This window comes from Diospyros lotus, chromosome 3, assembly GCF_014633365.1.
Source record: "Diospyros lotus cultivar Yz01 chromosome 3, ASM1463336v1, whole genome shotgun sequence".
Classification (NCBI taxonomy): domain Eukaryota; kingdom Viridiplantae; phylum Streptophyta; class Magnoliopsida; order Ericales; family Ebenaceae; genus Diospyros; species Diospyros lotus.
The window spans coordinates 33,669,395-33,694,504 of record NC_068340.1 but is presented as its reverse complement, the minus strand read 5'-3'; the positions used below and the strand labels follow the sequence as shown (position 1 = coordinate 33,694,504).

The 25,110-nt window shown below is 39.5% G+C and overlaps 2 protein-coding genes across 2 annotated transcripts; both read left to right on the top strand.

Moving 5' to 3' along the window:
* The first annotated feature begins 4,524 nt into the window (after positions 1-4,524).
* LOC127797383 (heat shock cognate 70 kDa protein-like) lies at positions 4,525-20,314 on the top strand. The gene is made up of 2 exons (XM_052330236.1): positions 4,525-4,954; positions 18,377-20,314. Exons 1-2 carry the CDS (start codon positions 4,741-4,743, stop codon positions 20,017-20,019), a joined length of 1,857 nt encoding a protein of 618 aa, XP_052186196.1. The 5' UTR covers positions 4,525-4,740; the 3' UTR covers positions 20,020-20,314.
* A 274-nt stretch (positions 20,315-20,588) lies between these two features.
* LOC127797384 (RING-H2 finger protein ATL64-like) lies at positions 20,589-25,086 on the top strand. Its single transcript, XM_052330237.1, has one exon. The coding sequence runs from the start codon at positions 24,428-24,430 to the stop codon at positions 24,890-24,892; it is 465 nt and encodes a 154-aa protein (XP_052186197.1). The 5' UTR covers positions 20,589-24,427; the 3' UTR covers positions 24,893-25,086.
* Positions 25,087-25,110: the final 24 nt, after the last annotated feature.

The window sequence follows — 25,110 nt, the reverse complement described above, 5'->3', positions numbered from 1 at the left end:
ATACCCTTAGACACACTTACTGACCCTATTAACTTTAGATTCTCTAAACTTAACATTAGACAACATTTCTCCATAACTTTTCATGTACATAATCACATAGCATCATGACATCATTCTCATTTTTCCTTATTCATAGAAAACCATCTCAACATACATAATAGACTCTTTAACACATTTTCCTAATTCTGACCATAACCAATTTCTCTAAGAACCTAACCCCAACGGGTTCGGCATCATTCCCAAGTGAAGCGGAGCGATTCAAAGCTCCGTGACGGTCGAAATAAAAGACGCCATGACATCCTTACTTGGCTTATCCCATTAATAATAAACTCATTAATAAAATAAAAGTCATAAAATGGTTACTGCGCGGATTATTATTATTTATGCGTAGAACTGAGTCACGGTGAGGGAGGGTTTAGAGTAGAAGAAACCTCAAAGACTTTCAAGGAAAATAAATAACGCGAAGAGAGGGTTAGATGCTTGCCTGAAAATGGTTGATTTCAGCCTCTCTTGTGCTCTCGATGCGAATTAAATCACTTCCTAACAAATAACACATCCGGAACGTAAATTAATTATTTCTAATCGCGCAAAATTTATAATTCACACATATCATGCTTCTACAAATTTTTACCCACGTACCTGATCACTTCCAATACCAAAAAAAATTCCAAAATCCTTTTATTTTTCCTTATTTCCTTTTCTTTCCTCTCTTTTCTTCTTCTTCCTTTCTTCTCCTCCTCCCCGCGCCCGCTGCTCCCTGCTCGCGCTGCTTCTTCCTCCTTCTTTCCTTCTTCTCCTCCCTTTCTTCTTTCCTTTCTTCCTCTTCCTCCTCTTCTTCTTCTTCTTCTTCTTCTTCTTTCTTTCTTTCCTTCCCCGCGCGCTGCTCTTCCCACCTTGTTGCCCAAGCTTATCTCATTTGCACACAACTCAATGGCATTAAAGCCATAAAAAGACATGGCCAAGACAAGGCCACGCCATGCATACACACATATAAATATATATATATATTAAGTAATTAATTTGATTTAAGTTAATTTGATTTACTTTCTTATTATTACTATTATTATTATTATTGTTTTTACTATATTTTATTTTATTATTTTCATAACTACTTTCAATTAATTTAATTAATCACCTTAATTTCCTATTTCTTTAAAATATCATAAATAAATATTTCTCAAAAATTTCTAAATATTCTAAAATATCCACAAACATCTAAATTAATTATTTTTAGTTGTCTCCAAATTTTTGGGATGCTACAAAAATGATATTTAATCACTAAATATCTCAATATTCCATTTTCTTTCTATTTTCCTTCATTTTCTTTCATTTTTCCTTATAAAAATCCCAATAAATACCATCGAAACTATTTTCTCAAATCTAATTCTACAAAAATTCATAATAGACTATGAACTTTAAGGGAAAAATACTGAACTTACCCGGATGTTGCGTTTTCACGCAAAATGAGGCTCTTTGATACTAAAATCGAGATAATGGGAAGTCCAAATCCAAATATTTTTGCATAAACCTCTAGAGCTTGATTTTAGAGGAATTTAGCAATTTTTTTCATAATTTTTGGAGCCCGAAAACGCCCTCACGCCCCTCTAGAAATTTGCTCATGCGCGCCCACTCGCAGGGCCGAGCTGGCGCGTGTCCCACACGCGCTAGTCTTCTTCAACCTTCAGCTCGCCGGACTGGTGCGCTACCTTAGGTTTAATAGCCATATCTCCCTCATCCGACCTCCGATTGACCCCCCGTTTGAACCTATGGCTTCGTCTTTTCGCCCTCTATAAGATAATACCATAAATCCCTCAAACCGAGTCATTTTTAGACTGCTCAAGCTCATTTTCCGACGAAGCTCATTTTTCTGACGAGCCTTCGAATCTCATTTATCTCTCAACCAAAATGGCTCAAATTTCACATAAATAAAGCTTAGGATATGGGCAACAAAATCCCCTTATCTGATTCTCCCAATTTATTCACAAACTCTCGGATCTGAGAGTTTAAATTTCTTCTTTATTTTGGCATCTCTAAATACCTCTATTTATAGGCGATTTCAAGCCCCTAAACGACGGATCTCGCTTCATTTAAGGCCTCTAATGTCCACTCTTGGGCTTAACAAGTCTAAAATCCACCGAAAGAGCTCCAATCTTTCCATTTTAGTGGCCAAACTTTCGGCCACTTTTAGCTTAAAGTTGGCCCGATTTTGACGCCATTATTGGCCATTGTTGGCTGAGAAGCTTGTCTTGGCCTTGCCCAGAAGCCCCCCAGCCACTTCCTTGGGTCTCTCATGGCTGATTTCGGTGATTGGAAGGTTGGTCGGCCATGGATGCTTTGAAGCTTTTTCTTGAAATTACACTTTGACCCCTAAAATTTTGACTTTCTTCCTTTGGCCCATTTTACAAAGCCCCTCAACTTTTCATAATTACCACTAAGACCCTCAAGTCCTAAAACATTCATTTGACCCCCGAAGATTTCAAGAAAACGTTGTTTCGGCCTTCCTTTGACAATTTCAAAAAACTGCACTTAGGATCGAATATTTGTTTTGGCCCTAAACCCTCTCGTTTCTTCATGAAACCTCTGAATGGTTGTTCCTCGTGAAAAACTGAAATCCCCTCAAACTTCCATTGATTTCCTGGAAGTCATCTATAACAATTCGGTATTGCAACTTAATTAGCAGCTGCATTTTAGTTGTATCAAAAATCGTTCCCAATCTCATTTCTTTCTATGCCATAAATCATGCCTTGAAATACTCATCATAGCCATATCATTTTTCTTTGGCATATCGGCTCTAGAACACTCCCTGCAGTCGATTCGGTCATCATACGGTAATAAATTACCATTATACCCTCAATTCATCCTTAAATTCCATTTTTACCCCAAGATAAATTACTTTTGAGTCCTTTAGAATTTCTTAGGTATTACAGGGGTTGCTTTTCAAAGAGAGAGGACACCTGCAGATAGAAGCCTACATTAATGTAGATTGGGCTGGTAGTGTGAGTTATAGAAAATCCACATATGGTTACTGCACAATTGTTGAAGGTAATCTAGTTACTTGGAGGAGTAAAAAACAAAAATATGATGACAATAAGCAGTAAAGAGTGGAGTTTTGATCATTTGCTCGTAGAATTTGTGAGTATTATGAATTAAAAGACTTCTAGAAGATTTGAAGGTTTCTACACCATCACCTATCAAGCTTTACTAGGACAACTAGACATCTATCTCAATTGCTCATAATCCAGTCATGCATGATAGGACAAAATATGTAGAAGTGAAAAAACAATTCAGCAAGAAGAAACTTGACAACGGGTTGATATGCATGCCTTATATACCAACCATTAGTTAAGTTGCAGACATCCTGACTAAGAATCTTCACAAAAACCAATTAGACAATGTAGGCAAGTTTGCACATGGATGACATCTTCATGTTAGATTAAGGGAAAGTGTTGAAATATTTGAATTAGTTTTGTTGGAAAATAGAAAAGAGAAAAATATTTAGAAAAATCTGGTTTTAAAATAAAATCTTGATTCTCTCAAGAAAGGGATAAGGTGATGAGCTTGATGAAACAGTTTACAAAAGATAATTCTAGTAATTTTAAAGTTTAGTTGATGTATTTTATCTTTTAAACCTAATTCAAATGTGTTCATGATTTTTAGGAGATATTTTAGATGATTTCTTATGTATAAATATCCCACATTTGAATTCAATAAATAATCGAGTAAGTTTTTCAAAATATTTAGCTTATTTTAGGTCTGATCATAGTTCGGTTTGAACCGTGAATCGAATTAAAACCATTTTTCTAAAAATCGAACCAAAACCATTTTTTTTTATTTCGGTTCAAAAACCAGAATCGAAATTGAAGACTTACAATTTGGTTCCAGTTCCTTATTTTTAAGAGTCGGAACTAGAACAAAAATTGAAATCGATTCAAATTGTTAAAAAATAAATTAAATAAATATATAATATATAATTCAATACACAATAACTTGTACTTCCAAAAATAATTTCAATTAAGATAAGAAATGAGTTACAAATTTAAATGATAAGTGAACTACATGTACTTTGATTCCTTTAAACTTCCAAAAGAAAACCTGATTTATATAAATTATATTAAGTGCAAGTCTTTTTTTTTCTTTTTATTAAATTACTTCGAATTAAAATTGAAATTGTGGGAAACTAAAACTTAACGGTAAAGAACTGGACCACTAGCAAGTGGAACAGGAATCGCTGATTCCTAAACCGTGGTCAGCTTAGTTATTTCATTCTTGTTGATCTTTTTTTACTTTCTATAGTTTTAATGCTGTCGGTTTATTTATTTATTTATTTTTGGGGGGGTTAATTTTTTTTTTCGTGAAGATTTTAAAGTACTTACCATCATAAAATAATCTCTCCACGCACTGATGATTAAAAAGAACATCTTTTGTTTATAAAATTTTATTAAACAACTGTGATGATGCTGACGTGACAATGATAACTTTGTAACTACATTAATATTTGGTTTCTTCCTCGGGAGCTTCAGAATTAAGCAAACAGGCGGATTCCTAGAAGGCGCTGACAAGTTTCCATAGCAAGAAATAAAGACTTGACCTTGTCCATTGTCTGTCCTCAAACTCCCATAGCAATTCTTTGAATCTGTATATACCCAACCTTAGCAGACCGAGAGAAAGAGAGAGAAGCTTCATCTGTTTACTTGCTCCTGTTCTCTTGTAAAGTTGAATTTGTTTGCTTGTGAGGCAAATATGGCCGGAAATGGAGGCGGGGCGGCGATCGGGATCGACCTGGGGACTACGTACTCATGTGTGGGAGTGTGGCGGCAAGACCGGGTTGAGATCATAGTCAACGACCAGGGAAGGAGGACGACGCCGTCGTACGTGGCGTTCACCGACACGGAGCGCCTCATCGGCGACGGCGCCAAGAATCAGGTCGCCATGAATCCCACTAACACCATCTTCGGTAAGCCTACCAATCACTTATGATCACTTTATTTCACAAAAGGGTGTTTAGTCCGTACGTGTAGCATCTCGAAAAAAAAAAAAAAAAGTGAACACATTTTCCTTTTCTCTCTCTCTTTTTAAATAATGATAAAATAATTTTAAAATAATTTCTAAAACAATATGCTTCTCACCTCCCAACAACAATGTCAACCATGAAATGAAGCAAACAAACACAAACAGATTAACCAGCAATTAGTTATGGGGCTTCCTGCCAGTGGCTTATTCTTTAAACTGATTCTCTTTAAGCAAGCAGTAGCCTTCTCCACACACTTCCCCTTGACAGCACTGCATCTTACTTGCCTACCATGTTCTGCTTTGATCCTAATCCAAGGGGTCATCTCTTTTTTAGGAAAATGTAGTCTAAAGTTTCTAAGTAGCAAAAAAACTAAAAAGAATCTAGTCTAAAGTTCCAGCTTCCAATGAATATAAAAATGGAACACCCTGTTATGCCCCTGGGAAGGTTGAAGAAGTTTGCAGTTTGGGCTTCTCTATTAAGGCTATGAAGGGCAATTTAAGCTTTGAAACGCGGGTCTCTAATTCAATATTAGAGTAGGTATTTAATTATATACATATATATATATATATACACAATTGCATTATATGGGTATGGCACTGGACGTATCAAAGACGAATCAAGGGGCAAGGGGTAGGAGAGTAAATTGGTTGATTAGCATAACAACCAGCCATGTGCGGGAGGGGTAGAGTTGGAAAATCGCTAGTTTGTGTAACAACCCAACAAGTGCGAATCCAAATTTTGTTAGAGGAAAAGGGAAGAAAATATAAAAAGGAGAAATTTGTAGGAGGGGAGAAAAATTTTGGGATTTAGTTCTTCTGGAGAGTTAAGGGCCTCTCAAATGCTCAGTTTTCTTTGTAATTTTGTTGTGAAAGAATGCCTTGGTAGCTGATAAGCTGCTGAAACGGGTTCAAATAGATAGTTTTCAAAGCTATCTCTCAGTTGGTTTGTTAGAGAAAATTTAGCAGATAAGGATTAATTTAAAACTTCTAAAGTTTAAGCTATGTTTTTGAATTATTTGATTAGTCTTAGCTGCAATTTGTTTTTTATGGTTATCTCCTATAGTTGAGAAAGTATTTGAATAGATTATTAGATAAGGATGACTTATCTATTTAAACAATTTATTGGACTCAATAAGTGATGTGATCTTCTTCCATTTCTATCTGTTCTACTATCTATTTCTAAGCTTTATCCTTCACGAAACCAACAAATTGGTATCAAAGACCTTATATTCTTGAGGAGCCTGTAAGATTGAGAGAGAGTTTGATACTATCAAGCTAGCTTTCATTAGTTTTTTCCTGATTAGCCCAATCATCATGCAATCCGAAGCACCATTCACTATTATAGCACCGCCGGTGTTTCAAGGAACAAACTATCAGATTTGGGCTATTAGGATGGAGGCTTTTCTAGATGCAAACGATTTCTGGGAGGTGGTTGAGGAAGATTACGAAGTTCCTCTATTACTGGACAATCCTACAGTTGCACAACTTAGGAATCACAAAGAGAAAAAGAAGAGGAAATCAAAGGCAAAGTCATGCCTATTCTCTACTGTTTCCCCAGCCGTTTTCACAAGAATCATGACTCTGAAGACAGCAAAAGAAATCTGGGATTTTCTCAAGAAGGAGTATGAAGGAGATGAGAAGATCAAGGGGATGCAGATGCTGAATTTAATCAAAGACTTTAAGTTGCAACGAATGAAGGAATCAGAGACCATTCAAGAGTACTCCGATAGACTTCTAGAGATTGCAAACAAAGTGAGATTACTAGGAGGAGAATTTGCAAACACGAGGCTTGTCCAAATGTTGCTGGTTTCAGTCCCTGAAAGGTTTCAGACAACAATTTTAGCCTTAGAAAATACAAAGGATCTGTCAAAGTTAACCTTAGTAGAACTCTTGAGTGCTTTTCAAGCACAAGAGCAAAGAAGATCTATGAGGCAGGAAGGAACTATAGAGGGAGCAATGTATGTAAAGTCTCAACAAAAACGAAGTGACAAAGGAAAGAAGCAGGGGAAGAAAGAAGCTGATGCAGCTAATGGGAAAGCAAGTAGTAGTGGGAAGAAGGAGTATCCTCCATACCAAAACTGTGGAAAGAAGGGTCATCCGCCATATAAATGTTGGAAACAGCCAGATATGCAGTGCCACAAGTGTAAACAATTGGGGCATATTGCAAAGTTTTGCAAGAATAAGTCTCAACAAGTTGTAGAAGCAAAGGTAGCAGACTAACAACAGGAGGAGTAGCTATTTGTTGCAGCAGGTTTGCAACAAGAAGTCCAGATGAAAGTTGGTTGGTTGATAGTGCTTGTTCAAATCATATGACAAGCAACCGTGAGTTGTTCAAAGTGATTGACAAATTTGAGTCTACTTAAGTCAAAATTGGGAATGGTGATTATATGGCAGTCAAGGGAGAAGGTACTATAGCCATAGACACTAGTGCAGGTACAAAAATGATCTCAAATGTTCTTTATGTACTTGATGTGAGCCATAATCTACTAAGTGTTGGTCAGCTACTTAAAAAAGGCTTTAATGTTTTATTTGAAGACAAGATGTGCTTGATACTTGATGCTAAGGGGCAGAAATTGTTCAGAGTAAAGATGAGAGGTAAATGCTTTCCTTTAAATCCAGTGAATGATATGCAAGTGGCTCAAATAGCCACAATTAGCGCTACTGAATTGTGGCATAAAAGGTTGGGGCACTACCATCATGAAGCTATGTTTCAAATGAGCAAAAAGAATTTGGTGCAAGGTTTGTCACTACTAGATAAAGAGTTGGCAGTTTGTAACTATGGGAAGCAAACAAGACTTCCATTCAAGACAGCCTCGTGGAGAGAAAAATAGAGATTGCAACTCATCCACACTGATCTCAGTGGACCAAAACCAGAGGTTTCTCTAAATGGAAGCAAATATTACATTGTTTTCATAGATGATCTAACTAGATTTAGTTGGATTTATTTTATGAAATTCAAGTATGAGGTAACTGGTATTTTCTGGAGATTTTAGACATGGATAGAGAATCAAAGTGGGTGTAAAATTCAGATGTTAAGATCTGATAATGGGACTGAGTATACCTCAAACCAGTTCAATAATTTTTGTGAAGCAGCTGGCATTGAACATCAGCTCACTAGACCTTATTCTCCACAACAAAATGGTGTAAGTGAGAGGAAGAATAGAACAATCATGAACATGGCTCGGTGTTTGATGCATGAGAAAGGATTACCAAAGAAATTTTGGGCTAAAGCTGCCAGCACTTCAGTGTTTTTGCTGAATAGGCTTCCTACTAAGGTTGTGCAAGGGAGAACACCTTTTGAGGCCTGGTATGGTTATAAACATTTTTTGCAAAACCTAAAAGTGTTTGGATGTGTTTGTTTCTCTTATGTTCAACAGGTTAAGAGGGACAAGCTTGATAGGAGGGCTGAACCAGGCATTCTCATTGGGTACAGCAATGTTTCCAAAGCATATAGGGTGTACCATCCTCAAACAAACAAAATTGAGGTGACGAGAGATGTGCAATTTAAAGAGAATCAACAATGGAATTGGAATGAAGAAGAAGGAAAGAATTTTACAGCACCTCTATCAAGTGAACAACCATCAATGAAAGATGAAAACATTGATGATTTTCCTATTAAAGGTACAAGAATATTATTTGATATTTATCAATGTTACAATTTAACCTTGTTAGAGCCTGAAAGCTTTCATGAAGCCAAGAAAGATTCTCACTAGATGACTGCAATGGAGGAGGAGCTTAGTATGATTAAGAGAAACAACACTTGGGAGTTAGTTGACAGACCAAATGATAGGAAGATTATTAGAGTTAGATGGGTGTTCAAAACAAAGTTGACTCGTAATGGCTCAATCAATAAGCACAAGGCTAGATTGGTGGTGAAAGGCTATGCACAAGTGGCTGGAATGGACTACTTCGAAATTTGTGCACCAGTGGCTCGTTTAGATACAGTCAGGTTGGTGTTTTCCATTACAGTTAAAAAAAAATGGAAGATATTTCAGCTTGATATCAAATCAGCCTTCTTAAATGGCTATCTAAAGGAGGAGATTTTTATTGAGCAACCGGAAGAATTTGTTGTTGAGGGACATGAGAATAAGGTGTACTTGCTTAAGAAAGCTTTATATGGATTGAAGCAGGCCCCAAAAGCCTGGAATGCAAGGATTGATGAGCATCTCCTGAGTTTGGGATTTAACAGAAGTTTGAGTGAACCTACTCTCTATACTAAGCACTCTGCTACAAATTCCTTGATTGTCTCACTCTATGTAGATGATCTCCTAGTAACTAGAAGCAAACTCAAGGAGATAGATCAGTTCAAGTTGGAGATGATGAGGGTATTTGAGATAACCGATTTAAAAGAGATGTCTTATTTTCTTGGCATGGAAATCCAGCAATTCCAACATGGTATCTTCATTCATCAGCTGAAATATGCCAAGGAGATCCTTAAAAAATTTCAGATGGAGAAATGCAAACCTATGAGTACACCTATGGAGCAAAAGGCCGGGTTATGCAAAGAAGATGGGACTGAAAGAGATGATGAAGCCGTTACAGGAGTCTTGTGGGCTTTCTAATGTACCTTACAGCTACAAGACCTGACATTCTTCAAGTTGTAAGTATGCTTTCAATACTTCTACATTGTGCTTCTTCAGAACACTACAAGGTTGCAAAAAAAGTGCTGAGATATATTAAAGGAACGCTTGATTATGGTGTTCTGTTTTATAAGACAGAGGAATGCAGGCTTTATGGTTTTTCTAATAGTGATTGGGGTGGATCATTGGATGATATGAAGAGTACTTCAGGCTATTGTTTTACAATTGGCTTGGGGGTATTCTCTTGGAGCTCTAAAAAGCAAGAAATTGTGGCTCAATTCACGGCAGAAGCAGAGTTCATTGCTGCTACAGCAGCAGTGAATCAAGCATTGTGGCTAAAGAAATTGCTAATCGATTTAAAATTGGAGCAAGAATGAAGTATAAAGCTGTTTTTGGACAATCAAGCAGCAATAGCTATCTCAAATAACTCGGTATTTCATAACAAAACTAAGCACTTCAACATCATATTATTCTTTCTCAAAGAAGTGCAGCAAAAAGGTGAAGTCAAGCTATTATATTGCAAAACAGAGGATCAACTGGCTGATTTATTCACCAAGGCTCTACCTAAGGCTAAGTTTGAAAAGCTAAGATTGAGATTGGGAGTGTGTTCAGCAGCCGATGCAAGGAGGAGTGTTGTGAAAGAATGCCTCGGCAACTGATAAGCTGCTTAAACAGGTCCAAATAGATAGCTTTCAAAGCTATCTCTTAGCTGGTTTGTTAGAGAAAATTTAGCATATAAGGATTAATTTAAAACTCCTAAAGTTTAGGCTATGTTTTTGAATTATTTGATTAGTCTTAGCTGCAGTTTGTTTTTTATAGTTATCTCCTACGGTTGAGGAAGTATTTGAGTAGATTGTTAGATAAGGATGACTTGTCTATTTAAACAATCTATTGAACTCAATAAGTGATGTGATCTTCTTCCGTTCCTATCTGTTTAACTATCTGTTTCTAAGCTCTATCCTTCATGAAACCAACAAATTTCGATTGAAGTTGGTGAATTGAATCCAAGTTTTAGTGATTTCATTTCTAGTACTCATCAATTTGGTACCAGAGCATCACCGATCCTAATGGTGAACTTGATGGACCGAGTAGGCAAATTGGAAATGAGGTTGGAAGGCATGCAACAGGGAGTTGATGCCATGACGGGTAAGGTTCAATCAGTGAAGAAGAATGTCACGAACATACTGGAGCAGTTCACATGGATGAGAACAAGATGGGAAGAATAAGAACGAGAGAGGAAGAACAAGGAAAAGATAAGAGACCAGCCACTGAAATTCACTCAAGATTCTGAGGCAACGCCGAAAATAGAAGAACGGCGTGCTGAAGCAAGTGGTTCTGATGGGGGTTGGCAGTCGAAGATCCGAGATTGCCGATTGCAGATGCCCCTTTTCAAAAGCAAAGATCCAGACGGTTGGATATTCTGAGCCGAACGATACTTTACGGGGAGCGGTTTGACTGATGATGAGAAGTTGGATATAGCAGCACTGTGTTTGGAGGGTGCTGCACTTTCATGGTTTCAATGGGAAGAAAAGTGACGAAGGGTGAGGAATTGGGAGGATTTTAAATTGTTGTTGAGGAGTCATTTCTGACCCACCCAAGAAGGCTTTATCGAGGAGCGATTTCTAGCCCTCCGACAGAAGGCCAATGCTTCAAGACATTGGCATCACCCCTTGAGAACCTATCGAAATCCATGCTGAAAGGGCATTTCATAAATGGTTTAAAACTTGTATCAAGGCCGAGTTGAGGGTGTTGAGGCCGAAGGGCTTGGAACAGATGATGGATTTGGCTCAACGTATAAAGGAACAGAATCAGGTGGTTCATGGAGGCGTGGTTGGATCGGGTTCGAACAAAGGACAGGCCATTCCAAACCCAATTTCGATGTACTAGCGAGGGGGAATTCTACCACACTCGTAGTAACCCCCCAAACTAGCAACAATCAGTCCTACTAACCCATATCGATCACAAGCCAATGGGAGATGGAGTGACCCACCCTTCAAACGGCTCAGTGAGGCAGAGTGGAAGGAAAAAAGGGATAAGGGCCTATATTTTCGATGTGATGAGAAATATACTATAGGCCACAAGTATAAAAATAAAGAGCTGCAAGTGATGATGATATATGATGAAATGGTAGAAGAGGTGGTAGTTGAGGGAGAAACGTTGGAAAAGGTGGAAGGAGGGCTGGGGCAAGGGGGGAAGGTCATTGAGCTCTCAATGTACTCTGTAGTTGGATTGACTACACCACAAACTATGAAACTCAAAGGAAGCATAGAGGGGCAGCCAATAGTGGTGCTTATTGACGAATGAGCAATGCATAATTTTATAGCAACTGAACTGGTGCAACAGTTAGGTTTACCAAGGGTGGAAATAGCAGGATATGGGGTAATTATGGGAATGGGAATGGTAGTGTAAGGGGTTGGTGTTATACCCCATATCTGTATGAGGTCATCGCGTGATTTGGGCAAGTTTAAAATACCGAAAAGTGGGTTTAATAGTAAAATAGATCACCGAATCGACTGAAGGGAGTACCGCGGACCCTAGATGATTAAGAAAAATGGTATAGCATCATCAAGTAATAAAAGTTTTGATTTTTGGTAATGAAAGAAATTGGATCGGGAATAGTTTTCGGTACAACTATCGATCGGGCTGAGAAAACCGAATCAATGTAGGAGACGTGAAAAAAGTCAACGGAGCATGTCAAGGACTAGTATTTTATGTATAAAACAACCCTTAAGTGATTTCGGGTTGAATCGAGTGGATTTAAGGTCAAATTGATCAATTGGGCCTAAGTATAATTTTCTAAATTTGCCCGAGGGAGGTCAAAACGGTAATTTTTTGGAAGTTTCAAGGGAGAAATGAAAAGTACTAATCTTGAGGGTCATAGTGATGGTGCTGGGAAGATCAGGGGCTTGAGGATAAGGGCCAAAATGTAAAAGAAAATATAAGGGGGCCAAACTGCAATTTCTGAAAATCTGCCAAAGCATGGCAGATCTGGCCGCGGATTTGGCCTAAAAATCCGAAGATTTGGGTAGAAAATCTCATCAGGGCATGGCCAAGGGTAGTCTAGGAGGTGTGTGGGAGAAGAAATGGCCGAAAATTGGCCACGTGGGGGTCGGTTTTGGCCTATAAATAGCCAAGGGTTTTGGCCGATTTTGAAGCACCAAATTGCTCGATTTTGAGGGCAAATCGAGGGAAGCCAATAGGGGGCTTTTGATCCTTGAGACAAGAGGAGCATTTCTAGTAAGTTTCGTGAATTTTAGAGGTGTTTGGAGGGTGTTTTGAAGGTTGGTCGGAAAAGCTGGGCGGACCGCGCGTGCCGCACCTGTAACTGCCCGATCGGGGGCTTTTCTGGTGGCCTTTCGGCCTGAAAATGATGGCATCGAGATCAACTAGAAGTGGGCTTTTGATCGGTGTAGGAAAATCGGGCATCGGAGCATCGCCGACGACCGGAAAGAGAAAGAAGATGATCGGTGCGTGATAGTCACCCGCCAGCCGAATCCTCCAGCCCACTCGTTCGCGCATGGGGGCGCGTGCCATATAGGTATTTTCTGATTTTTTTCCAAAATTCTTAGAAATTTTTTTTATGTATAGTTATGTAAAAATATTTGAGAAAATAGTTGTGTAGATAATTATTTTGGATTATTAGTGATAAAAAATAGGAGAAAAATGAGAAAATGTGAGAAAATTAAGGAGAAAATTATATTTTGATGGTTATTGGATGATTAGGGTACCTTACGGCTTGAGGTGAAGTGACTCATGCGAAGTTCGAGGTGGGCACGCAAATCGAGGCGTATCGCGCTTTTCAAGAAAAATTTGAATTGCGTCTAAAGGTGAGTGGTTGTACAAAAAAACTGATTTGTGGCATATGAATGATTTACTGTTCATCCCCATGGCTAGGTTTATTGATGGTTTTACAAATGATTATTTACACCTGTATTAGATTTTGTACAGTAAATTGCATACATTGAGATGTTGATTTTATGTCATGCATGTTATGACTTTCGGCATTGGCATGTTGTGTTGTCCATATGGGACATGGGTTGTAATCCTGTGACGTGGCCCCCGAGTGACAGCACTCGGGATGCGTGCCGAGGATTATTGCTATGTGACCCACTTGAGACGGGGCTGAGACGGATTTCACCCTACAGTACTCAAGTGGCGGGGCTGAGAGTGGACACCACCCCGGTTGTTGGCTCAAGTGGCCGGGGCTAAGAGTGGGCACCACGCCAGGTTCCTTTGAGAAATAGCATTAATACCGAGGTATCGTTGATTCCGGGGATAGTGCTGATGTGATACTCTTGGGGCTAGGGTTACGTTGGGTTTTGGAATGCTTTTGAGTATGAGCGTAATGCCTAACAATGACAATGGGGTAATTCCCGAGTTCATATGTCGAGGTTGTCCCTCTTAAGCAGGATTGTGTTTGCCAATAGGTCGATGTGGTCGTGTCGCCTTTAGAGAGATTGCATTTTCTCCGATTAGGGCTAAGTGCTATGGGGGATTCTCTTAGGCTGGGGATTGTTAGGATTTGTCGGTTTTATATATGATTTTGCATATGCTCATGAAAATGTTTTTGAACTCTCACTTAGATGATTCAGCATCTAATTTGGATTATGTCCCTGGAATATTCAAACGTTCCAGGTGAAAGCAGTGGCACCAAGGGAAAGAATGTCATCAAGATGTAGCGGCTATGTTTAGTTTTCGTAGGTTTTTGTCTATGATTACGATGTTCAGAGGTTATGTAATATTTTGATATTTTTATGTAAAACATCGATTTGGTTATTTAATTGTAAAAGGAATTTGTCGGTTATATATCATCGAGGTTTCGATCTTGCTTCCGCTGATGTGATTGATAATACTTGTCTTAGTCTATTAATTTTTAAATTTTGATATGCTGATAAGGTATAATTGGGATTGTCGAGAAATGATTATGATGAGGGTATGTATATCGAGAGACTTATATTGTGTGTATGATGTTGAAAATATATATATATATATATTCCCAAAATCTCGAGGTAATGCTCATTTTGGGAAGACGGGGCGTTACAGTTGGAATTTGCAAAGGAATGAAGCTTAATCTCCAAAATCTGTAAATTGAAGAGGATTTTTTACCTCTAGAATTGGGGAGCTCATATGTAATTTTGGGAATGAAGTGGCTAGCAGCTGTTAGAAAAATGAAAGTGGATTGGAAGGCCCTCATAATGAAATTTCAGATAGTAGGCATAGCGATAACATTGCAAGGGGGCTCTAACTTGAGCAAGACCTTGATGTCCTTGAAGGCTATGGTGAAAGCCTTTAAGGAAAATGGGGAGGGAATGCCATTGGAATTGGGAATCCTAGCAGTAGAAATTAATGAAGATTAGAAGGAAGCTCCAGTGATGCTAAGAGGGGTGTTGGCTGAGTTTGAGAGGGTTTTCTCTACACCGGAAGGGCTGCCACCTTGTAGGAGGAAGGATCATGCCATAAATCTGGTTTCTGGAACCACACCGGTTAGTGTAAGGCCCTACCGTTACCCTTATTTGCAAAAAAAATGAAATTGAGAAGTTGGTGGGAGAAATGTTGGTTGCTAGAGTTGTTCAGCCTAATTCAAGCCCATTTTCTAGTCCGGTGTTGTTGGAAAAGAAAAATGATGGAGGGTGACGTCTTTGTGTGGACTATAGGGCCTTAAACAAGGTCACTATTTCGGACAAATTTCCCATTCCCATGATAGAGGAGTTACTTGATGAGTTGCATGGTGCCATGGTCTTCTCCAAGCTCGATTTGAAATTTGGTTACCATCAGATTAGAGTCAAGCCTGAAGATGTTCCCAAGACCGCTTTCAGGACTCATGAAGAGCATTACGAGTTCCTAGTAATGCCATTCGGGCTGACAAATGCGCCAGTCACCTTCTAATCATTGATGAATGACCTTTTCAGAGAATATTTAAGGTGTTTTGTGTTGGTATTCTTTGATGACATATTGGTCTATAGCAGGAATTTTGAACATCACACACAACATTTACGTTGTGTCTTAAATGTACTAGCGGACAACCAGCTCTTTGCCAACAAGAATAAATGTGTGTTTGGGCAACTAGAAATTGAATATTTAGGCCATATTATATCTCAGCATTGGGTTTCAGCTGATTGAAATAAGGCACAAGCTATGTTAAATTGGCCTACTCTTATATTGGTAGAGGAATTGAAAAGGTTTCTTAGCCTCACGGGGTATTATAAACATTTTGTGAGGGATTATGGCAAGTTAGCAAGGCCTCTAATGGATAGATTAAGGAAGAACAATTTATTTTAGGATGTGGCAACCGAGCAGGTCTTCTAGCAATTTAAGGCTAAAATGGTATCCCTGCCCGTTTTAGCCTTGCCAGAATTTGGGAAGCCCTTCGTCATTGAATTTGATGCCTCAAGACAATGTATAGGGGCTGTATTAATGCAAGAGCAAAGGTCTATTGCTTATTTCAGTTAGTTAGGAAGGAAAAAATCTGTTTATGAGAGGGAACTGATAGGCATAGTGTTTGTTGTGCAAAAATGGAGACACTACTTGTTAGGCAGGAAGTTTGTGGTTCGAACTGATCAAATGAGTCTCAAATACTTGATGGAATAGCGGGTGGCGAGTCCAGAATACTTGAAATTGATGGTGAAATTGATGAGGTTGTAATTTGAGATACAATATCGGCTGGGTTTGGAGAATAAAGCTACTGATGGGCTGTCACAAATATGCCACCCAACAACAATAATGGCCTTAAAAATGCCTAAAGTGGTCCAAATGGATCAATTAGCCAATGAGGTAAAAGTAGATGAAAGATTGCAAGGAATTATCCAAGATCTCTAAGCTGATCCTAGTTCACAACCTAACTTCCAACTAGTGAACAACCATCTCCTTTACAAGGGAAGGCTGTATTTACCAAAGGGATCCACTCTCATTCCATTGTTACTTCATGAGGGCCACGATGGAAGTGTAAAAGGACATTCAGGGTTCTTAAAAACATACAAAAGGGTAGCGGCAAATGTTTGTTGGCAGGGAATGAAGGGGGGCATATGTTGGTATGTAAGTGATTGCTTGATTTGCCAACAAAATAAATATATGGCCTTAGCATCGGGGGGACTCTTGTAGCCCCTTCCTATCCCAAACCAAATTTGGGACAACATTGCTATGGACTTCATTGAGGGATTGTCAAAGTCTGGCAAGATGGACTCAATTTTGGCGATGGTGGACAGACTTAGTAAGTATGGGCATTTCATTACCCTTAAATACTCATTTACAGCTGGGGAGGTGGCAGGAGTTTTTATTAAAGAAGTGGTGCGGCTTCATGGAATACCAAGGTCCATTGTATCGGATAGAGACAAAATTTTCATGAGCAAATTTTGGGAGGAGATGTTCCGACTATAAGGTACCAAACTCAACAGAAACACAGCCTATCACCCTCAAACGGATGGGCAAACGGAGGTACTTAACCAGACTTTAGAAACTTACCAACGCTGTTTTGCTTCCTCAAAACTGAAGGCATGGTACATATGGCTACCTTGGGCTAAATTATGGTATAACATCTCCTACCACACAGCTGCCAGGGTGACTCCATTTCAAGCAATATATGGGCAAGAATCACCACCCTTATTGAGGTTTGAGAAGGGAACTACCCCTGTTTCAATGGTGGAGCAACAGTTGATTGAAAGAGATTTAATCCTTGAGGAATTGAAGCCACGGTTGATGAGAGCACAAGCAGTGATGAAGAAGGGAGTCGATCTGAAAAGAAGGGAGGTGAAGTACAAAGAACGACACTTGGTTTATTTGAAATTAAGGCCATATCGTCAAAAATCATTGGTCGCTCGTGCAAATGAAAAGTTGGCTACCCGATATGATGGTCCATTTGAAATTGAGAAGGAGGTAAGCCTAGTAGCTTATAAACTAATACTGCCACCTCATTGCCCTATCCATCCTGTATTCCACGTGTCCCAACTACGGGAGGCAAGAGGGGCATTGAAAGCTAATGTAGAGATTCATCAACAACTTAATGAAAACCTTGAGATGCTGGTGGAATCGAAGGCAGGACGTGGAGTTCGACTGAGAACCGAAAATAACTTATGGGGATTAGAAGTGCTCATACAATGGAAAGGGCTACCCCTGTTAGAAGCTACTTGAGAGCCTTACCACTTGATCTAACAGCAATTTCCATTTTTCCACCTTGAGGACAAGGTGAAAGTTGGGGAGGGAGGGAGGGGGGGGGGGGGGAAGAAGTAATGATAGGCCCTGGGTCCACTGGACGTACCAAAGACGATCCAAGGGGCAGGGGTAGGAGAGTAAATTGGCTAGCTAGCATAACAGCCAGCCATGTGCAAAGAGGTAGAATTGGAAAATTGCTGGTTTGTGTAACAACCCAGCAGGTGTGAATTCAAATTCTGTTAGAGGAAGAAGGAAGAGAATATAAAAAGTAGAGAAATTTGTAAGAAGGGGGGAAAATTTTGGGATTTAGTTCTTCTGAAAAGTTAAGGGCCTCTCGAATGGTCAGTTTTCTTTGTAATTTTGATTGGAGTTGGTGAATTGAATCCAAGTTTCACTGATTTCTTTTATGGTACTCAACATCATGCTATGCTAATACAACTTATTATGAAGTTGGGGTACTCAACATCATGAGAAATATGTACAACTTACTGTCAATAGCACTAACTGAAAATAAAAATAAAAATAAAAAAACTTACTGTCAATAGGTATGGACCGTCCCTCTTGCAATTTAATTGTATCTTCACATATGAGTTTCAGCAGGTATCAATCAGTAATACATGGTGTCTTTTTAATCTTGACAGATGCAAAGCGATTGATCGGCCGGAGATTCAGCGACGAGTCAGTGCAAAGTGACATGAGGCTCTGGCCTTTCAAGGTTGTAGCTGGCCCAGGGGATAAGCCTATGATCGAGGTCACCTACAAGGATGAGCGGAAGAAATTTGCTGCAGAGGAGATATCATCAATGGTGCTCCTAAAGATGCGAGAGGCTGCAGAAGCCTTTCTTGGATCAACTGTCGAGAACGCTGTTGTCACTGTTCCTGCCTACTTCAATGACTCGCAGCGCCAGGCGACCAAGGATGCTGGATCCATCGCTGGCTTGAATGTCATGAGCATCCTGAATGAGCCCACTGCTGCTGCCATTGCCTATGGATTGGAAATGAACGTGGGCAATGATGGTGATAAAAATGTTCTTATCTTTGATCTTGGTGGGGGTACTTTTGATGTCTCGCTTCTGACTATGAAGCAGGGTGTCTTTGAAGTGAAGGCCACTGCCGGTGACACTCACCTTGGCGGAGAAGATTTTGACAATAGAATGGTGGACTTCTTTGCTGAGGAGTTCAGGAGAAAGCAGAAGAAGGACATAACGGGGAACCCCAGAGCTCTTCGGAGACTAAGGACTGCTTGCGAGAGAGCCAAGAGAAATCTCTCATCAACTAGTCAGACCACCATTGAGATTGACTGTTTGTATGAGGGTATCGATTTCTCCACAACCATTAGTCGTGCCAGATTTGAGGAGCTTAACATGGATCTCTTCAAAATGTGCATGGGGCCGGTTGAGACATGTTTAGCAGATGCCCATATGGAAAAAAGCAGTATCCACGACGTTGTCCTTGTTGGTGGTTCCACAAGAATTCCCAAAGTGCAGGAGATGTTAAAAGATTTCTTCGACGGAAAGGAACTGTGTAAAAGTATCAACCCTGATGAGGCTGTTGCCCATGGTGCTGCTGTTCAAGCTGCAATTTTGAGTGGAAATGCCACCGAGAAGATCCATGACCTATTGTTGTTGGATGTTACCCCTTTATCTCTTGGAGTGGGGGTGGTTGGTGGTGTTATGTCTGTTGTGATTCCGAGAAACACTGCGATTCCCACCAAGAAGGAGGGTGGGTTCACTACAGTGGCAGATGACCAGACCAGCATTCTGTTTAAAGTGTACGAGGGTGAAAGAGCACAAATCACTGACAACAATTTGCTTGGTGAATTTAGACTTGCTAACATTGTTCCAGCCCCAGCTGGTGTTCCTAAGGTCAATCTATGTTTTGAGATTGATAGAAATGGTATCTTACATGTCTTGGCTGAGAACAAGGCAACTGGTCAGACGAGTAGGATCACCATCACCAATGAAAATGGAAGATTGTCCAAAGCAGAGATAGATAGAATGTTGCAGGAGGCTGAGAAGTACAAAGCTGAAGATGAGGAGCTCAAGAAGAAGATTGAAGCTAAGAATGCGCTCGAGTTATATGTGTACAAGCTGAAGAGCGCTATCAAGGATCAGAATATCATTCTCAAGCTGTCACTAGCTGACAAGAGGGAGACAGAAGATGCAATTGAGAAGGCCATTCACTGGCTGGATTGCCACCAATTTGCAAAGATAGATGAATTCGAAGAAATGAAGCATTATCTGCAAAACATTTGGAACCCCATTGTTACTAAGGTGTACCAATGAAGCTGGTAATTTTGACATAGCTGGCACCATGGATTATGGCGGCCTCTCAGCATGGTAGTGGTGCAGGCACCATTGGCCATTCATGAGAAAATTGATCATGTGATATTTCTTGACCTCTTTTTCAGCTTTATCAGATGCTATTCAGAGCTCGTTTACAGGAAGGTTGTTTTGTTTGGTTTTCCTCTAATGTTTGGCAGCTTCCAAGATGAAAAGTCATTAGTGTTTGGTCAGAAGTACTCTTGTGTATGTGCTTCTCTGTTTGACCTCTCATTCCAAAAATTTACTTTGTTTCTTACTGAAGAGGATTTCAATACTGCTTCCTAGCATTTTTATGTGGTGACACATCTAAAAATTCACTATAAGGGAAGCATTCAGGTCTGTCAACTAGACTACAATCAATCAATTACGATCACTATTATGCTTTCTATATGGACACTAATTTTCCAATTACCATTCATATAACTTCTTAGCTGATTTCACCCAACGATTTCAGGCCTCTCCTCAAAACTACAATCCACATATACATGTTCCTTCATATGATGCCGAACCCAAAAACAAAACAAAAAAAAAAACAAAAAATCAAGGTTCAAGTCCGACTTATGATACCCAGAAACTTCACAAGTTCCAATAATTACCTTACTCTTGAATTCTCATCTGATGCTGGTTTAAAATAAAAACTAAAGAAAAATCAAGCACCCCTGCTGCTTGCCACATTTCTTGCCTGCTTATGTAACAGTAACATATTCTCATAGCCTCGTAGTATTGAGTTCCAAGGCCATCATCTAACATGTCACAGATATCATTCCAAGAAAGTGGCAGTTCAGTTGTATGTCATGAGGCTGAGAATATGATTGAAACTACTATTCAACTCTCTCGATTCTCCGGGCGAAGATAAACACAAATCCATGGATAAATGATTGCTTTCCATGGATAATGCTGCAAGAACAGCCTCATCCATCTTTCCTTTTGTTGCTTTTGTCCTCGTTAATGTGGAACTCATACTTCCACCAGAGCCAAGAATGAATCAACATGAGCAAGTCAAAAACATCTTTCCGTTAATCAAACCAACAATAACCACGGGCTCATGAATCAAGAAGCAGTTTTCCCAATAACAAGTGCACATCCACAAAACAATACAAGCATCTCAAAGACATATCATCAACAAAATCCGTCAAAATAGCAGATTTATGAATCAATCCATGACATACACATACCCAGAAAAAATATCATGCTTCAACAGATCATAGCTACAAGCCATGAATATGAGAGAAACTGAAAGCTCAGAAACCATAAATTTTGAAAATGGAGAGAGAGATAAAGGCTTAAGATTTCTGGAGAGAACTTCAACATTATATTCATTCAAACTTGTATATATACATACATACATATATATATATATATATCAGATTTGTTTTTATGTGGTCATCAACAACTCTACCTACCCCTAACTTTCAGCTTGTTTAGGTTTATAGCACATTGGTACATCCAAGGATATAAAAGCAAAAATATTAGCATTAAAAATACAATAAAATATCAAAAAGAAGTAACAACAAAAGGAGCCACTCCTATCAACACTCCTCACTGGCATTTTTGCTGCGAACACCAATACTCTTTCTCAAATTCTCAAATCTGGATCTGGGCAAAGCTTTTGTTAGGATATGAACAAGCAGGTCCTCAGAACTGCAATTAACAAGAATCACTCCTTTGTGATGCTTAGCTTCTTTTATAAAACGATAATCTTAGAATGCTTGGTCCTGCCATGAAACACAAGATTTTTACAAATAAGAACCACAGACTGATTATCACATCTGATTCCAGTAACTTCTTTTGTGTCTACTTCAAATCCACCAATTATTTTCTGAGACAAATGGCTTGATTGATTGCAATAGCAGCAGCTGCATACTCTGCTTCAGTCGTTGACTGAGCTCATGTGTCCTGCTTCTTTTAGTTCCAAGTAAACACACCAAGACCAACAGAAAACATATACCCCGAGGACTTTTCACATCGTCGCCTGAGCCAGCCCAATCACTATCTGTAAGTCCAAACAGCGTTTTCTTGAAGCAGAGACCATAGCCAGCAGTTCCATTAACATATCTCAACACCCTCTTGGCACCTCTGAAGTGCATTTCACTTGGAGCCTGCATAAAGCTGTATGGCAGACTGGTTGCGTAATAATACCAGGTCTTGTTATACAGCTGACAACCAATCAAACTTCTGTAAATGCTTTCATCAACTTTGTCACACCCATCTTCTTTTCTACTTTTCATTAAGCACTAGAGCTGTACTAACAGGTTTACTATTTGTCATACCGAACTTCATTATCGTACTTTCTTTGACTGTAATAAAAACTCCCTGTTGAGAATGAGAAAACTCCATGCCAAGGAAGTGGGATATCACCCAAGTCCGTCATCTAAACATGTTTTGCATTTCTTCTTTGAATTGTTGTACCAGTCTGTCAACATACAAGGAGACTATCAGCTTGTTTTACACACGAAGTTAGCTCACTATTGCTTTTGTTAAACCAAAACCGCCCCAAGTGATTATCAATCCTGCTATACCAGGCCCTTGGAGCCTGTTTTAAACCATATAAGGTCTTTATGAGAAATAGGCCTCCTTCTTTTCCCTTCACCAATAAACCCTCAAGTTGTTCGACATAACCCTTCTCCTCCAAATAACCATTCAAAAAGTCTAATTTAAGATCAGATTAATAAATTTTTCAAGTTGTTTCGTGCAGCTAATAACAGACTACTTGTATCATGCCTTCACTAGTGTAAAGGTTTTATAGAAAAATATATAATTATTCAGTTTTGTATATTTTATTTCAGTATACAGTTTGTTACTTTTTTGTCCCTAGGAGATTTCCTTTTTCCACTGCCTTACCTGGCAGTTTCCAAGACTTAACCAACTCCTATGGAGCGGTCTCGGCTGTATCATTTTTATTTCTTGTCAGATTCGAATGAGGAGTTATGTTGTTTTTCTGTCCAAATCTACATGGTATCAGAGCAGTCCTAACTCCAATTTGTTCATCCCAAATCCACGACTGATAACTCCAATTTGTTCTTCTCAAATCTGCGACTGATTCCGATTGCTGTTCCACCAAAATTTGGTCCTACTTCCTTCGAGTTTTTCATCTGAAATGGCATCCACCGTCGAAGTTTCTTCTTCCTCCCAAATTCCCTCAGTTCCGACCCCTAGAGGAGGATCCAATTCCTCTGCTGTTCTTATTACCAGACATAAACTGGATGGCCACAACTATCTTCAGTGACCCCATTCAGTCAGATGACCCAATGTACAAGCTGTTGAAGATAGAGAACGATATGGTCGTAGCTTGGCTTGTCAACTCCATGACGAATGAAGTCGGTGAAAACTTTATTCTCGATGAGACAGCGTAAGAAATCTAGATGACTGCCAAGGAGACATACTCTGACACAGAAGTTACAGCAGTTACAGCGTAAGAAATCTAGATGACTGCCAAGGAGACATACTCTTAACACAGAAGTTACAGCAGTTACAGCCTTTGACTGTTTCTTCAACTATCAACAACAAAAGAAGCCTTTAAATAGGCTTTCAATTTGAAAATCCAGTCTCTCCTAAGAAAATAGGAGGTGAGGGTGTTTGGGAAACTACTTGAAGCCATAGCGAATTCTTCCGGTTTACAGGTTCTGGTTTGAAAAAGAAGCCTTACTAGTTTTCTCTGACTTACAATTCCCCAGGCCAATATTTGTCTGATACAATTTGAAAGCTCAGAAACCACATAAATTGAAAACGGAGAGAGATAAAGGCTTAGGACTTTTGGAGAGAAGTTAAACATCAAATTCGTTCAGACTTGTGTGTGTGTGTGTATTTCAATACAAAAGACTTGTTTTTTACTTTGTTCAACAACTCTACCTACCCCCAACTGGTTTGCCTTCCTAACTTTCAGCTTGTTTTAAGCTTTATCACAAGTTGGTATACACAAGCATATAAAAGAAAAAATCTCAGCATTAAAAATACAATAAAATATCAAAAAGAAGTGGCAATAAAAGGAGCCACTCCCAACACCAGAAACCTTTAAACCTCATAAAATCTACAGTCTATAGGCTAAAGAGGGTAGCCAAGAAATACAGAGATATATTGAGATAACTGAAAGTCAACTGTGGAGATCCGAAGACGTCAGTGTGAAGAGAAGGCGGCTTTGAATCAGCAGGGAGAAAGCAACTAACGAGCCAACGTTCAAGAGACGGTTGTAGGTCCCGCAGCAATATACCTTTTAAAGAGTGTTTTAGTTATGGAATAAATATTATTAATCAAATAAAATGAATAAATTAAATCAATAATCAAATTCTGATCTTGAAATAACCGTCCACCCTCTCTGCCATGTAGTTTGCCATGGACTTTTGCAGCAACTTCAACCCCCACCGATCGTGTAATGGCGAAAGACGACACCTCCACCCCCACCTCGATCGATCACCTCCTCCTCATCGCATCCGCAACAGCCGCCTTCATCGTCGCGCTCTACCACTGCCTGACCTTCTGCTGGCTCAACCGCCACTCGCGGCGGCGGCGGCGGCACTCCATGCCCGAGCAGGAAGAGATCAGGCAAGCCGCCTCCGCCGGCCTCGACGGCAACTTCATCTCCAAATTCATCCCGGCGCACAAGTTCCAGAAGGCGGATCCAGAAGCGATCTTGCTGCCGGCGGAAGACGGCGTCTGCGCAATTTGCTTGTGCGAGTTCGAAGAGGGCGAGGAGCTGCGGGCGTTGCCGGAATGCGGCCACAGTTTTCACGTTGCCTGTATCGATATGTGGCTGTATTCGCATTCAACTTGCCCGATCTGCCGGAGCGCCGTCACGCCATCGACGGAGTTGCTGGGGCAGCCGTCGGATTCCAATTGAGGATAGACCACACGGAGACGGCCGCAATTGCATTTGGAGGTGATTTGGGAGCATGGAAATCAAATCATTTACTATAAATAAGCATTTAATTGAGTTAATAATTATAAAAGTATCAATTTGGTATTAGTTTTTGAGAATATTTTTTGCTGCGATGAACTTAAATTGTCAAGAAGAAAGCAAAGCGGCTCTCTCTTCAACTTTGTATGATTATCTGAATG

What these genes read in the sequence shown, in the direction of transcription:
- LOC127797383 (XM_052330236.1), top strand. Translation starts at nt 4,741, where the DNA reads ATGGCCGGAAATGGAGGCGGGGCGGCGATCGGGATCGACCTGGGGACT. An exon ending in TCCCACTAACACCATCTTCG is followed by an intron (nt 4,955 to 18,376) that starts GTAAGCCTACCA and finishes TAATCTTGACAG; the next exon opens with ATGCAAAGCGATTGATCGGC.
- LOC127797384 (XM_052330237.1), top strand. Translation starts at nt 24,428, where the DNA reads ATGGCGAAAGACGACACCTCCACCCCCACCTCGATCGATCACCTCCTC.